General features: G+C 53.6%; 3 protein-coding genes and 1 long non-coding RNA gene across 21 annotated transcripts in view; 3 read left to right on the top strand and 1 right to left on the bottom strand.

The window, feature by feature from the left end:
* The window catches only part of OSER1 (oxidative stress responsive serine rich 1), a 19,340-nt gene continuing 4,145 nt past the window's right edge, over positions 1–15,195 (bottom strand). For 4 of the 17 annotated variants that reach the window (XR_008206990.1, XR_008206987.1, XR_008206991.1 and 1 more), the window contains exons 2-3: positions 8,171–8,282; positions 7,917–8,075 (exon numbers count right to left, since the gene is read on the bottom strand). Coding sequence is in view for 9 of the 17 variants with exons in the window: in XM_052684043.1 (XP_052540003.1) it covers positions 123–816; positions 1,532–1,639; positions 3,382–3,461 (882 nt within the window). In the remaining 8 variants the exon portion in view is untranslated. The other 13 variants (XM_052684043.1, XM_052684044.1, XM_052684042.1 and 10 more) reach the window with 13 other exon arrangements.
* On the top strand, positions 6,655–9,132 carry LOC128081103 (oxidative stress-responsive serine-rich protein 1-like). Its single transcript, XM_052684052.1, has 4 exons — positions 6,655–7,296; positions 7,518–7,628; positions 8,196–8,261; positions 8,557–9,132. Exons 1-4 carry the CDS (start codon positions 6,854–6,856, stop codon positions 8,717–8,719), a joined length of 783 nt encoding a protein of 260 aa, XP_052540012.1. The 5' UTR covers positions 6,655–6,853; the 3' UTR covers positions 8,720–9,132.
* LOC128081105 (protein MANBAL-like) overlaps positions 11,011–15,195 on the top strand; it is a 25,179-nt gene continuing 20,994 nt past the window's right edge. Inside the window, exons 1-3 of one of the 2 annotated variants that reach the window (XM_052684056.1) lie at positions 11,012–11,291; positions 11,720–11,914; positions 12,383–12,894. In XM_052684056.1, the coding sequence (XP_052540016.1) occupies positions 11,765–11,914; positions 12,383–12,490 (258 nt within the window). In that variant the 5' untranslated portion in view covers positions 11,012–11,291; positions 11,720–11,764 and the 3' untranslated portion in view covers positions 12,491–12,894. Of the gene's footprint in view, positions 11,292–11,719; positions 11,915–12,382; positions 12,895–15,195 lie in introns of those variants that run through there. The other variant, XM_052684055.1, reaches the window with a different exon arrangement.
* Positions 14,977–15,195, top strand: part of LOC128081108 (uncharacterized) — a 1,569-nt gene continuing 1,350 nt past the window's right edge. The window contains exon 1 of the long non-coding RNA XR_008206999.1: positions 14,977–15,071. This is a non-coding gene — a long non-coding RNA (uncharacterized LOC128081108). The remainder of the gene's footprint in view (positions 15,072–15,195) is intronic.

A 15,195-nucleotide genomic window follows, 5' to 3' on the forward strand; every position in this document is an offset into this window, starting at 1 on the left:
TAAGATGCGAAGAAAGGATTTTATTGCAAGCACAGTGAGCAATGATCAGGTTCCATCTCACATGACTGTGACTAAGGACATGTACAAACCACCCACCCTTCTGTTTTTAGCAGTCCTTGTTTTCAGGTGTACATCATTTCTGCCATGTGAGACATTTTCTTTGGAATATACAAGTAATATTCCATGTATCCTGAAAGGTCTTCGATAGTCACATCATCCACAAAGGCTCTGGCTTGCTCAGAGCAAGAGCGTGGAGAACTCGATGGAGTTCTCGATGGCAAAGACTGGGAGTGATCCTCAGCAACTGTTCTTCTATCAGATGCCAACGTGAAAGCGTTCTGCAAGCCAGAGAATTTATACACCTCCATTTCTTGCCATCGTTTACACTGACAGGCTTTATCTACGCAGGCACATGGCTTATGCTTGTTCAGCTTGGACACAGATCGGAAGTCAGAGAGCTCTGCAGTCTTTAGGCTTGCTTCAGATACTAAAGAAATGGCAGTGGGAGAATTTTCTTGTGTGTTCACTGACGTGGACTGTGCAACAGAGGCTCCGGAACAACCGACGCCATCTCTTTTCTGGCCAATGTCTGAGGCAATACTGCATCGTTCATGTGCACAAGCTTCCTTTGGGACTAATATTCCAAACGCACCGCCGTCAGCTGGGGCATCAATCTGGCCTTTGTGCATCAGTGGGTTGCACGTGGATTGTGATTTTGTGCTGCAGTGAATAAATTTTGGAGGATGAAGAATTGGGGACTTGGAACGCCTGCGACGCTGAGTTCTCACAGCTCCTCTGGAAGGTTTCTTCACAGACCTAACAGAGAAAGATACAAAAAGTGAGTGAAGTTTCACTAAAGGACTCACTGTTGGACTAAGGATAACATTCAGCAAAATATCTAGTGTTGCATGCAGGAGCTTTAAGCTCAGAGCATTTGCTGAGGGTATTCTACTATCTTGGAATTTGACACTGTTCTAGTCAAGCACCTGTAAAGTGTACAAAAGGAACAGCTGAGAAATGAATTCTGAAGTGTGTGCTTTTAGGGTTAAAAAAGATGAGTACAGCATGTAAGATAACCTCTGAGAGAAAGACAGAGCACAAGAAGATAGCACAAATCAACAAGAACATCTTTGTTACAATCAAAGATGCATGAAGTTCTGCATACACAATCAAGAATGGTTTTTAATTTAGCATCTGTAGCACACTGACATCTTCCACAAAGTTTAACAGCTAGTGAAAGAGATGCATTCATGACCGTGTAGTTGAAAAACAGTAGTCCACAGTTACACTAAAATCATCTACAACGTTTAGCTGACCAGCATTTCCTTTCACTTCATGTAATTGTAAATAAGAACAGCCTTCATATGACAAGGAAAAAAAAGTACTGCAGAGTATTTTAAACAAGCTCTTTAATAAAAATAAATGTAAAGCTCTTACTTAGAGGCCAGGTTACCGGAAGAACTGGCTATTTAAAATTCATTTTCATCATAATCACATTTGAAGTAGCCTGACAATCCCAGACTTCTCTTACCCATGCCAGGTATCCTTAGAAGTACAAGCAGTCTTAGGTTTGGTTTCATCTGCTGCTGCTCTAACTAGTGCTCGTGTCCCTTCACCAATAGAAAGAGAAGCAGTAGAGCTGTGAAAAATGAACAATCAATAGCAAAGATTAGCTAGCAAGCATGGAAATACTTGTGACCTTTCTTCCCACAAAAATTACCCGAATCATTTCTGACATGGCTCAAAAGAGCTGCCCACAAAGACAACACAGATCTTCAGGCAGCATTACGCAGTTCTATGCCAGAAAATTGTATAACAAACTGCCCCCAAAGTTGATGCCATACAGCAGTGAGACTGCACATCCAAAATCCACACCTCAGTGTAGAAGCACACAGAACAGCTAAACCTCAGTTCCCCCAGGAGAGGGGAAAAAGCATCACTGAAGAGATGTGCCTCTTTTTCAGAGACAAATAAACCATTCTTTCCTAAAAATAAATGTTCTTCAGACATAAATAGACTTTGTTTATCTGAAGAACACTTATGCCTTTGTCTAGGACAATGTAAGCTGAAACTCTTCATATTACCGAAAGTTCACCCACTTGAACAACAGAACTGTGACAAATTTTCAACTTTTATTCAAGTCAGACAAAACAGAAAACGTACTCCTTTCTCTAGTGCTATAAATCCACCCCAAAATGAGATTTCCAACAATCTGTGACAATAGCACAAGCCATTTTTCAAGCTGCGACTTCAGATATTGATCTGGCATTGATAAGGATCAAGTAATCTTACATTAAATTGTTTTTTAAGCAGGATTGACTTCCCAAGAAATGGAAATAAGTCCTCACGTGCCACCGAAGGACAGCATTAACTGGTATTTAGGAGACTAACCCATTCTTCAAGCACCTGCTGTTTTCCATTTTACAACTATGAACACAGAAGTAAATTGAAGGTCAAGAGCAAAAACCACCACTATTAAAGTGTTCCTGACCTGGCTTCTGGACTAGAGATACTGAAGTAATGAAAGGCACTTGGGTGGTGACAGATTTCTAACAAGCTTAATTACTTAAATGAAAGATAATATTAGAAGCCTCTCTTCTTGCCACCTAGCTTCTAAGGGAATTCCAACTACCAACTTGATATTTACATTCTGCCTTACAGCTGTACTTCGGTCAGCAGCATAACTGCATTACAGCCTGCAGCCCACTGAAATTAGTGCCCCATATGTAACAACACACATTCATCAGCAGCAAAAGAATTACATAGAAACTATCTGTTTGTTCTTGATAAAAAAAAGTTTTGCTAACAGAAGACACATACTGCTTGTCTTCTGCCCAGGACAGCAAGGGTTAAGTGCCACACATCGGATCTCCCATGAAGCAAGACAAAAAAAGCATTCTTCTCCAGTTAGCATTTTTAGCTATAAACAGAAAGTCTGAAAGTGACATCAACGATAACAGTTTGTGTGGGAATCATGCATTGCATCTAATGCTCTCCTTCACTGATATGGAAGGAATATCTCTCTTTTGGGAAAAACAGTTCATCTCAAGGCAGCCTGTACAGCAGTGATCATACGCTGACTTCCAGAGCCACAGGCACAACCTGGGACAGCCAGAATCCTGCCAAAATTCAGATCAAGCAAGCTGTCAACTGCTGCTTATTGTTAGGTCTGCTGCTGAGAGCTAAGGATGATTTAACAAATCATGACTTCTTGAGAAACACAGCCTACAGTTAGTGAATTTATTTCAACCGAACTACAATGAAGGCTTTCAGTGCCTGACCTTCTGAAATTACTTCACTTGTTCAGATGTAACAGGAGGGGTGCTCCCCTCTCAGTCCCTCTGTAAGGTTAACTCTGTACCTCCCCATGCTGTTACTTACCCAGCTGCATCAACTCTCAGCTTTTTGAATGCTGTTTGCAGGCTTTCCTCCTCTCCATCCTTAGCTTCTGTTTTCATCATTAAGGTGGTCAGAACTGCCAGTTACCATATACTGCTAAAAACAGAAAAGAAACATGAAAACGAGAACAAATGCCATGTTAAAAAGATTAGTTGCCCAGCAGCACCATGATACATGAAAATAAACTCAAAACAGCAAACTGAGTGCACACAGCTGAGGTCATTCTAGTAGAATGTTTTTCAAAGTCAATTCAGAACAAGCTTTATGATATCCAGGAATGGAACAGCCTCTTCTTGTACACCTGCATTGGTGAAATAGCAATTTAAAGTAAAATCTGGTCAACAGCACCTTGCACATCTATTAAAGCTTAGGCAGACTCTTCCATTTGTCTTAGAGATGCTACCAGAATACCTCCAGAAATGGTGAGAAGAAAACAACCTCATTAGAAACACACAGCTTTCTACAGCTATTTCCAGCAGTGAGGCTTGATATTATACATACATAGAGTAATACTTAAAAAAACCCACAAAAATAGACTGCTCTGAAGACAAGACTGCTAAGTAAGCATTTGGTAGGTACTTGGTTAAATTCTCCTCCTCCATTACAAGTGGGGGAAGCAGTGCAGTGCCTCATGTTAGACCCGCAGGTTTTGGATGTGCCCTATGACCTGCTGCAGCTACTGCCACCGTGGAGGACTGAAGGAAAAGAACAAAAGAACAGACTGCTTTCAAAAGGCATTAGCTTTTTATTTAAGCTGTTCGGATTTAGACAATCTATCCTTCACTTTAATTACATTCATACTATCCCAGAACACTCTAAGAGTTAAACTGCAGCTGTTTTTGATTATACACCCTGAACTGCTGGAAGAAGAAATAGGAAAGCAAGACTCAGAAGTGATTGCTCTGCATGCTGCACTCAGCCTATACAGGATCTTTTTTTTAAACTGAAGTACTTGACATAAAAACAAAACTAAACCCCAACAAAGCTAACAAACTAACAAACCCAACCAACCCACTCAACACATTTTCTGGTTCACCCTGCCTTTGCTTTCCGTTTACAAGATGTAGATGCATAATTTTGAGTTAAGTAAATCAGAAGCAGTAAACTCGCAACAGAAACAGGTCAAAATTGAGAAAGGATCTCAACTGCCAACCCCAACTTTGCTTAAGCCATCCAAAAAAACTTTCATAACCACCCTGGTAGCCAAGACTGCTGTTTCATTTCATGCTTGAAACAAAAAAACCTTTTCATCAACATAGCCTCCATTGCCACACGTTAAATTCTTTGCACACAGGTGTTTTGCTACCCCGGTCTCTGCAAAGCTACCTTATAGCAGGATACAAGTACCAGTGATTGACTTGAGTACTTTTGGAAATAAGGGCTGTTTGGTGGTTGCCACACTGCACAGGTTTGTGGGGATTGTGACCAGATCATAATCTCAGGCCTTTTGGTTTATTTATTTATTTTAAAATTGCAAGAGGAAATCATACCTGACCAATTTCTTCTATGAAAACATAGCTGGCTTGGCAGACAAGAGGAAAGCAGTAGATATTTTAACTCTGACTTCAGCAAGGCTTATAAGCACCACCTCCAATTAAGACCCTGACAGAGAAATTGATGAGGCGTGGGCTGGATGAGCCAAGCAGTAAGAAGCAAACAGCTGTGCAGGGTCAGGCTGGAGGCCAGTAATGTAATGTACCCCGGAGTCAACAGTGGGTCCACTCCTGCTTAACATCGTCATTATGGATCCATGGCTTATACTGCACCCTCAGTTTGCTGATCTTATGGACAAGAGGGGTAGATACACCCAAGGGTTTTGCTGAGAGAGACCCTGACAGGCTGGAAAAAAAATGGTCTGACAGCAACCTCACTGCAGCTCAGCCATGGGAGCTGCAAAGTCCTGTCCCTGGAGAGCACTTCCAGGCACCTGGCTGTAAAGCAGCTTGACAGAAAAGGCCCAAGGACTCCTGGTGAATACCAAAGGAAAAATGAGCCCACAGCATGCCCTTGCTGTGAAGAAGGCTCATGATATTCTGGGCTACATTATACACCCTGAAGTGTTGGCAGCAGATGGAGGGAGGTGATTGTTCCCCTCTGCTCAGCACTGACCAGCTCACACTGAGCCCTGTTCTGGGCTTCCCAGTATAAGAGAAACATGGAGCTACTGGAAAGAGTCCAATGTAGGGCAACCAAGTTTGGTCAGTGAAGTACTTCTCATGTGAAAAAAGGCAGGGAGCTGGGGCTGCTCAGCCTGGAAGAGGCTCAGGGAGATTCTCATCAATGCCTTCAAGTACCTCAACAGAGGGTACAAACATCACAGTCAGGCTCTGCTCAGCAGCACCGAGTGCCCGACCAGAAGTGATGGGTACCAACAGGAATACCAAGGCCCTACCTGAAAAATCAGGAAATACTCCACTTTTTCTGAAGTACAGAAAATAAGAAGTGCAGGTAAGAACAGAGGAGCAATCAGCACCTCGATGGTTTAGCGGCTTAAGCAGATATGAGTTGGCAACTTCTGCTCCTGCACATTCTCACTCCATTTGGAGACAGCTCCCCATGCTGCCGTTCCAGCTGCCTGCTCTGCTCACATTCCAGCTGGACAGGCCTTACTGCAGGCAGCCATTATGACACATGCAAAAGGATGACGTACCACAAAAACACTGAGGCACACGCTGTCCTGTGAGTCACACAGCAAACAAACACTGGAGAAAGAGGCTGGGACAGAGCCTGACTGTGTGCTGCTCATCCAAGCAGTGTTATTCAGACACTCACAGTGGCATGAGCCCCAACTGTGGTAACACATGCAGCTCCAGCTCCACAAAGCATTTTCCTCGGCCAAGAAGCAGCTTCTACACAAATACAACATTAATCTGTAATCTCTACCTTTGAAACACACAAACGCTGTATTACATAGAGCAGAGAACAAGAATGGGACAAATAAGGCCCGTCGAGTCCGACTCCAGGCTGCACACACAACGCCCCAGTTCAGAGCCCCGTCTGACATCCTCGTCCCGATGCCCCTCCAACTCCGGCAGCTCAGCGCCGCCACCGCCGCCCGGGCAGTCCGTCCCACGCCGCCGCCCCGCAGCGAAGAACCCCTTGCCGATGCCCAGCCGGACCTCTCCTTCGCTCCGCTAAGAGAACGGCGGCAGGAGCGCTTCTCAGCCCGCAGCACGTTTAGCAAAGCGCGCCGCAAGGTTCGCCTTACGGAGCGGCGCCCCCAGCACCGGGCCGCGCCTCGAGGCGCAGCGCCGTCCCGCCCGACCCCTCGCGGACCTCCGCGCGCCCCGCAACGAACCCGCAGCGCCCAGCGACGCCGACGCCGACGCGGACGGAGCCCAACGGACGCTCACGGCTCTCCGGATCTCCCCGCTCTTCGGATTTCACCGCTCTCCGCCTCACCGCTTCTCCTCCTCTCCGCTTCTCCTCCTCTCCGCGGCCCGGCGCCGCCCGGATGCGGGCCCTCAGCCGGAAGCGGCCCCGGCCCGGCCCCGCGCAAGCGCGCTCCTCCGGCGCGGCGCTGGCCCCGCTTCCCGCCGTGCGCGGCGGCCATTGGCTGCGGGCGGCTCCTCCCCGCGCCTCGGTCGGCGCGGCCGGCGGGGCGACGCGGGGCTCGGGGCCGTGCGGGGCCGGCCGTGCGGGGCCGGAAAGCCCCGGGGCCTGGGCCGCCCGAGTGCGGGCCGCGCGATCGCCGCTAACGGCCGGCCCCGCTCGCCGCGTCGCGGAGGAGAGGCGGCACGAGGAGGAGGAGTGGGACGACGACGACGACGACGACGACGACGAGCGGAGCCTGCGGACGGCCTTCAAGAAGCTGCGGCTGGACGACGACGACGACGACGACGAGGCGGAGCGGAGCCTGCGGACGGCCTTCAAGAAGCTGCGGCTGGACGAGGCGCGGTGAGCGGCGCGGGGCGGTGCGCGGCTGCCGGTACCGCGGTCAGCAGAGACAGAGCGCTCCGACAGAGCTCTGCCCGGTCCCGTCCCTCACCGCTGACTGCAGAGGAGCTCGGGGCCGCACACGGAAGCGTCGCAGCCCGGCACCGGAAGCCGTGGGGCCGAATCGGGATGCTGACACCGCGCGCTCAGGCACGGCTGTAACGCGGCGCTCTCTCTTTTAGCAGATGGATCGCGGCGCAGCCTGCGGGCGACGGGACGGTTCTCACGGCGCCGAGGAGAAGAGATGCAGACGGAGCCCCGCAACCGTCCGTCTGCCAGGAAGCACGCAATGGGTAAAACACAGCGTCAGCTGCACCCCACGTTTATTCTGCTTTCCGTCACCTAAAACTTGCTCGCTGTTGCCAGTGAGAGTTCTCACACAAGTGGTTCAGAGTACGTTTTCCTCGCCCCTCTACCGCAAACCTTCTCCCTTCAAGTCTCACACCTTTGCACCCTCCCCTCCCCACCTTCTCGCGTGCTGCAGAGTACCTGGATATTCAGTGCTGTGCTGCCACCAGCTCTGATATCCACGCTGTGCGCTGCAGTTCAGTATGCAATGACGGTGGCCAAGACAAAGCACCTTCAGTAAAGGACGGTTTATTGATCACCAAAGATCCGGGGGGAAGCGCTTTTAAAACAGGAGTGCTCGCACCTATCTCTCCTTTGGGAGAGCCCCGTTTTCCTTCAGGCTCTCGCACCGTTCCTGGCACAGACTGTACACCAGCAGTCGTCTCGTTTCTCTAAGCAAAGAAAAACAAACCAAAAGCCACATGAGATGTCCCTGGCTGTGCTACAGAGCTTTGTGAGCAATGGCACAGATTCCATATTTACCTACCAGTTCACCTCTTCTGACCCTGCAGGTGTGAGAGGACCTCCGGAGGATCGGCCGGTCTCTCACGGCAGAGACGTTCCAGGTCTCCTGTCCTGTATCCTCCCATGCTTATACACTGCAGCACAAAACACAAAACCCAGTCAGACACAGCAAAGACTCCCATCTGTTCCAGTGTTTGTGCTACAGCAGAACACGGCACAGAGCACAGACAGAATTCTCACTTTGAGGCCAGCCGTGACAGAAGAGCCACAGCTGAACCTCTGCAAGCTGCCACCGCTGAAGGGCCGTTGGGGAAGTCACGGGAGAACTGCCTCGCTCGGCCCTCATCACTTCACTCTAACACACACCAGCCAAACCTCGGATTTCCTTTCCTTAGCCATGCCTAACAGATCCGTGTGTGGAACAGCCTCCTCCAGTTCACCCGCGTTCCACTCTGAGGAGGCCCACACTTACGTAGATGACACAAGTGTGGAAGACCTAACAGGATACCTGGAGCACTATTTATTTATTCCAAAGAAAATGTCTCCCATGGCTGAAATGATGTATTCCTAAATGAAAGCCATAGGGAGTCACATAGTCATACAGTTTAGTTTTTTAATTAAACCTGTATATAGTTTCATACAGTCACACAATGGTTTGCTTTGTTTTGGGAGGGACCTCTTAGATCATCTCTTTCCAACCCCCTGCGGCACAAAGGGACACCTCACACTGCTCCGTGGTCCCTACGGAGAGCAGCTGACCCGGCCTATGTTGGCAGCACGCTGTCCCCAGCAGGGGATGTGGGCTGACGTGGCGGCAGGGAACAGCTCTGAGCACGCTGGGCATTTATGGCTCTAGCAGGAGACACTGCGCTCTGTCACAGGAGACCTGCCTCGCTCTGCCCTCATCACTTCATGCTAATGCACGTTCGCCTGTATTCTACTCTCTCTTTTTCTAATAAAAACTGTATACAGTTTCATACAGTCTCCCAATGGTTTGCTTTGTTTTGGGAGGGACCTCTAAGATCATCTCATTCCCAGCCCCTGCGGCACGAAGGGACACCTCCCTCTACACCAGGCTGCTCACAGCTCCATCCAGCCGGGCCCTGAAGGCCTCCCACGTGGGGACATTCACAGCCTCACTGGGCAACCTGTGCCAGTGCCTCACCAGCCTCACAGCAGGGAATTTCTTCCTAATAGCTGGTCTAAGCCTACACTCTTCCAGTTCAAAGCCATTTCCCCTTGGCGCTACCCGCCTTTATAACAAGAACCCCCCAGCTTTCCTGTAGACCCCCTTCAGTCCTGGAATGCTGCTAGAAGGTCACCTCAGGGCCTTCTCTTCCCCAGGCTGAAGAGCCCCAGCTCTCTCACCCCGTTGCCCTAGGGGAGCTGTTCCAGCCCTCTGATCATCTTTGTGGCCCCCCTCTGGACCTGCTCCAACAGCTCCGTGTCCTGCTTGTGCTCAGGGCTCCACAACCACACAGTACTCCAAGTGGGGTCTCACGAGAGCAGAGGGGCACAGTCGCCTCGACCTGCTGGCCACGCTTCTCTTGATGCAACCCAGGCCTCCGTCGGCCTTCTGGGCAGCAAGCACACCTTGCCAGCTCACGCTGAATCTCTCCTCAGTCCACGCTAGCAAATCCTTCTCCACGAGGCCGCTCTCAAGCCATTCTCCGCCCACCCCGTAGCCCTGCTTGACATTGCCCCGACCCAAAGGCAGGACCTTGCTCTCGGCCTCGGTGAACTTCCTGACGATGCCATGGGCCCACCTCTAACTGTGTCCACGTTCCTCTGGACAGCATCCCTTCCCTCTAACGGGTCCCCTGCACCACTCAGCTTGTATCGCCTGCAAACTTGATGAGGATGCACACGATCCCACTGTCCACGCCGCCCATAAAGACGTTTGATGGCATCGGCCCCATCACCAGTCCCAGACCCCCGTCTGACATCCTCGTCCCGATGCTCCTCAAACTCCGGCTGCCCGCTGGGCACAGGGAGTGCCTTCTAGCTGCCGTCCGGTGCCCTGTCCTCCGGCCCCCTCCTCATGCTATGTGGAACGCCATTGCCAGCAGTGCGGCTGCCATTTTAGAACCTTCGCCGCATCACAGCCGTCACCTTGGTCACCGCTGCCCCGGCCAACGCACTCGCTCTGAGAGCTCCGACAGCCATGGCTGGAGCGAAGAGAGCGAGGGGCGATGCTTGCCCTATTTTAAATGGGAAGAGGGAGCTTGGCTTCCCAGAGGCGAAGAGGAGGAGGGGGGCCGCCTTTAAGATCAAGCGGAGGAGGGGGCAGAGAGTGCGTTTCCATCGCGCCTGGGCCAGCGCGGTGACCACCTCCGTGGAGCCCATGGAGGTGGATCCACCTCCGGATGAGCCCATGGAGGTGGATCCACCTGCAGATGAGCCCATGGAGGTGGATCCGCCTGCGGCACAGCTGGCCTGGCACCACACCACCGTGCCAGGCCCCGCATTGGCGATGTCCCAGCTCCACCGTCGCTGGTCCAGGTGCTCGGCTCCCTACCCGCTGCGCGGCCCCCGCCCCCAGCATTAGCTGGGTGGCATGAGTTTCCATCAGCTCCTCCTCCGAGCCTCCTGGGGAGCCAAGTTCTCCTCTTCCCATTTAAAAGCTGCGGGAGTTATAGTTTAGGTGTTGTTGTTGATTTTAGTGTTAGTGTTAGTGTTAGGTTATTGTTCGTATGTTAGAGTTAGGCTTAGGTTACTTTTAGCATTTTAGTGTTAGGCATAGGTTCCTGTTCTTGAGTTAGGCATAGGTTACTTTTAGCATTTTAGTGTTAGGCATAGGTTCCTGTTCTTATGTTAGAGTTAGGCATAGGTTACTTTTAGCATTTTAGTGCTAGGCATAGGTTCCTGTTCATACTTGACAGTTAGGGGTAGATTGCTGGTGTCAAGTGGCAGTGAGCAGCGCTCACTCGGTAAGCACACGCCTGATTGATCCTGCGAAGACATGAGTGCGAGTGCCGTGAGCACGGAGGCCCGATGGCATCTTGGATGAATTGAATTTCCAGCTTGTGACTTTTGTGTTGCAGACCGTCGAGGAGCAGAGTGTGAGTGGCTGCGCCATTGCGTTGGGCCTCAGGAGAACAGTGTGTGACTGTGTGTCGAGCATCCTGCGTGGCCGTTGCCAGGTAGGCGTGCCTTCCTTTGCAGTAAGCAGTGCTTAGGCGTGAGCCCAGCTCCTCCCCCTGTGCTCAGCAGATGGGCTTTCTGCGTGCTTTGTTGCTGTGCTTGGTGCCGTACGGCACAGCAGCAGCAAGGCCGCGAACACGTACGTGCCCAGGTAGATGCAAATGTGCAAGTGATGGGATTAATCCCATTGTTGTTAGTGTTACTGAGACAGTGGTCGTGCGTGTGTGATCAAGCTCAGGGAGAAGTTGATTCTTGCCTGTTCAGCTCTTGCTGACATGCAAGTTTGGCGTCCCTCCTTGTGGTTGGGTCGGAAGACCAAGGCTATCTTCAGAGCACGTCTCTGAGTCAGGCTGGGAGTTTTTGCTAGCAGGAAGTCACAGCGTCGGAGCGCACGAATGGAATGATGGCTCTCGTTTCCCCCTTGCAGAAAGCAGCCTCCTGGAGAGCAGCAGAGCAGCAGGCTGTCTGCGCTATGGCCGCTGAAGTGCATTTCTCGGCCCCTGAGATCCCTGAGCCCACGCTGATGGAGACCGTGCTGCGCTACGGCCTCTTCTTTGGAGCCCTTTTCCAGCTTGTGTGCGTGTTGGCCATAATGCTGCCAGTTCCCAAGTGCCCAGAGACAGTAAGTAGCGCTCTGTTTGGTAGAGGTTGATAGAAATGCTGAGGAAATGGGCTGGGAGGGAAGCAGCTGGAGCCGTTGCCTATGGTAGCGCGCCGCGGCATTGCTGAGAGTGCGGCAGTTTGTTGTGCCCTTCCTTGGGCGTGCGTGCTGTTCCTGGTGGCACGCAAGGAGCCCGGAGGTGCAAGCTCATCTTATCGTCGTGCTGCTGCTGCTTCTGTGGCCTGTGAGTGGCAGGCAGGGCGTCCCCCTGTGCAGGGACTGCCTTGCAGGCAAGGCCCGTAGACTGTAGCTTCCGTGGGATTTTTGGGAACAAGAGAGAGGTGGAGTTTCTGTTGTGCCCTGATGCCAGGAAGGCAATTTGCAGCGCTGGCACCCAAAGCTGCCCAGTCAGGTGACTTGAGCTCCCAAAGCGAGCTGTCAGGCAATTGTCAGAAAGTTCCCTGACTGTTTGTGAATTGATTCCTGTAGGACTCGGACGGCTTGGAGTCTAAGACTTGGGAGACGGTGAAGAAACCCAAGGCAAGTGCTGCACAGCTGAGCAAGAAAGCCAAGAAGGAAAGCAAAAAGAAACGGTGAGGGCTTGAGCGCTAAGCCTCAAAGGCCACAGGGAGCAGCGGGAATGCTTCGTGAGAGGTGCTCCAAAGGCAGCGCACTGTACGCCTGGTTTTGTGGCGTGGCCGTGCTTTCCCTTGCATGGACATTGGAGAGGAACTGAGGAAGCTGGAAGGGCTTCTGATGCGTGACCAACAAATGGGACTTTGCCTGTGCGGGATTTCATGTCTGGCAAGAGCTGGGGACGCTGCATTCCTTCAGGGTCCTTCAGCTCGATAGCTGTTTCAGAATGTTGATGATGAGGTGAACTTAGCGCAAGTCGCTGGTCATGAGCGGCATCCAGGCTATTTTATTGTCTGTTGACGTATCTACAACATGCAACCCACATCCCTTAGTTTAAAATAAAAGGGAAAGAAACCTTTTCAACCTGGTGCTGCCTCTTTCAGTAGCTGGTCCAAACATGCCTGGCTTGGGCTGGCAGTGGCAGGGCGATGAACCGGCCGGCTTCACGTCCCTCCCCGGAGATGGAGCTGCTTTTCCCACGTTTCCATGTTGGTCTTCCAAAGCGGTGGCCTTTCAGCCAAAGCGTAAGTGCTGGCGAAGAGTGTGAGCATCAGCTTGCTCTGTGAGGAGTGAGAGAAAGAAGAGGAGAGGAAGCAGCGCGCGAGGAAGAAAGGTGTCCCTGCACTCAGCGCCTTGAGCTTGTCTCTCCAGCTTGCCTGGTGGCTTTTCCAGCCTTCTGTATCACGGACTGTTCCTGCTTGCCCTGGGAAGGCCAGCTGCACCTGCGGGCAGCCGTGGCCTGCACGTCAGCCTCCCATTGAGCCGCGAGGAGTTCAAGTGCGGGTGGGCTGGTGTGAAGAGCAGCGCTGGGAGTGGGGCAGGAGGAGAGGGCAGCGGGAGGGCTGCAGGTGAGCGCGCCTGGGGCCCAGAGCTCAGGCGTGAGCCGGGAGGGCAGCGAGCCGTGCTGCTTCAGCTGCTTCAGCTGCAATGGCTTCGAGCGCGTCATGGGCAGCGGCGCGTGTGGAGCGTCTGGGTGCTGCGAGGGCACCTTGCTGAGCCGGAGCCCGAGAGAGGGGAGGAGAGGAGAGCAGAGGCTGCAGGTCACGAGCGCTGCCTGCCTCATTTGCGGCCGGCTCCATTGGGAATGATTCCCCTGCTCAGATGTGGACGGAGGGCCAGAGAGCGTGGCTGTGCGCTTCGAGCCTCTCGTCGCCTAACAAGCTCGCACTGAAGCAGTTCTATTTTTCTGCAGGAAATCACACATCATAACATCCTTAGACGTTAGAGTGGAGGGGACCTTTGGAGCTCATTGCGCCCAGCCGTCCCGCAACAAAGAGGGACACCACAGCTCCATCAGGTCGCTCAGGGCCCGGGCCAGCCTGGCCTGGAAACACTCCAGGTGCCCCAATCCCTCCTTCTCCCCACACTGCCGGCCAAGTCCTGCTGTCAGGAGCTCCTGGCACCTACGGAACACTCTCAGAATCATGCCCACGCCGCATGTATCCCACTGGACAAGAGCCTCTCTGCTGCAGCAGTGCCATACCTCCCCAGCCCGGCTGCCCAACCACACCAGGACCGCGCTCTGCACTAAAAGGAACCCTCCTCCTTCCCCGCTCCCCCACGCTTCCCCGTACGGTCCCTCCACATAAGGCCCATCGAGTCCGACTCCAGGCTGCACACACAACGCCCCAGTTCAGAGCCCCGTCTGACATCCTCGTCCCGATGCCCCTCCAACTCCGGCAGCTCAGCGCCGCCACCGCCGCCCGGGCAGTCCGTCCCACGCCGCCGCCCCGCAGCGAAGAACCCCTTGCCGATGCCCAGCCGGACCTCTCCTTCGCTCCGCTAAGAGAACGGCGGCAGGAGCGCTTCTCAGCCCGCAGCACGTTTAGCAAAGCGCGCCGCAAGGTTCGCCTTACGGAGCGGCGCCCCCAGCACCGGGCCGCGCCTCGAGGCGCAGCGCCGTCCCGCCCGACCCCTCGCGGACCTCCGCGCGCCCCGCAACGAACCCGCAGCGCCCAGCGACGCCGACGCCGACGCGGACGGAGCCCAACGGACGCTCACGGCTCTCCGGATCTCCCCGCTCTTCGGATTTCACCGCTCTCCGCCTCACCGCTTCTCCTCCTCTCCGCTTCTCCTCCTCTCCGCGGCCCGGCGCCGCCCGGATGCGGGCCCTCAGCCGGAAGCGGCCCCGGCCCGGCCCCGCGCAAGCGCGCTCCTCCGGCGCGGCGCTGGCCCCGCTTCCCGCCGTGCGCGGCGGCCATTGGCTGCGGGCGGCTCCTCCCCGCGCCTCGGTCGGCGCGGCCGGCGGGGCGACGCGGGGCTCGGGGCCGTGCGGGGCCGGCCGTGCGGGGCCGGAAAGCCCCGGGGCCTGGGCCGCCCGAGTGCGGGCCGCGCGATCGCCGCTAACGGCCGGCCCCGCTCGCCGCGTCGCGGAGGAGAGGCGGCACGAGGAGGAGGAGTGGGACGACGACGACGACGACGACGACGAGCGGAGCCTGCGGACGGCCTTCAAGAAGCTGCGGCTGGACGACGACGACGACGACGACGAGGCGGAGCGGAGCCTGCGGACGGCCTTCAAGAAGCTGCGGCTGGACGAGGCGCGGTGAGCGGCGCGGGGCGGTGCGCGGCTGCCGGTACCGCGGTCAGCAGAGACAGAGCGCTCCGACAGAGCTCTGCCCGGTCCCGTCCCTCACCGCTGACTGCAGAGGAGCTCGGGGCCGCACACG

The sequence above is a fragment of the Tympanuchus pallidicinctus genome, unplaced genomic scaffold (assembly GCF_026119805.1).
Source record: "Tympanuchus pallidicinctus isolate F22 unplaced genomic scaffold, pur_lepc_1.0 scaffold20, whole genome shotgun sequence".
Classification (NCBI taxonomy): domain Eukaryota; kingdom Metazoa; phylum Chordata; class Aves; order Galliformes; family Phasianidae; genus Tympanuchus; species Tympanuchus pallidicinctus.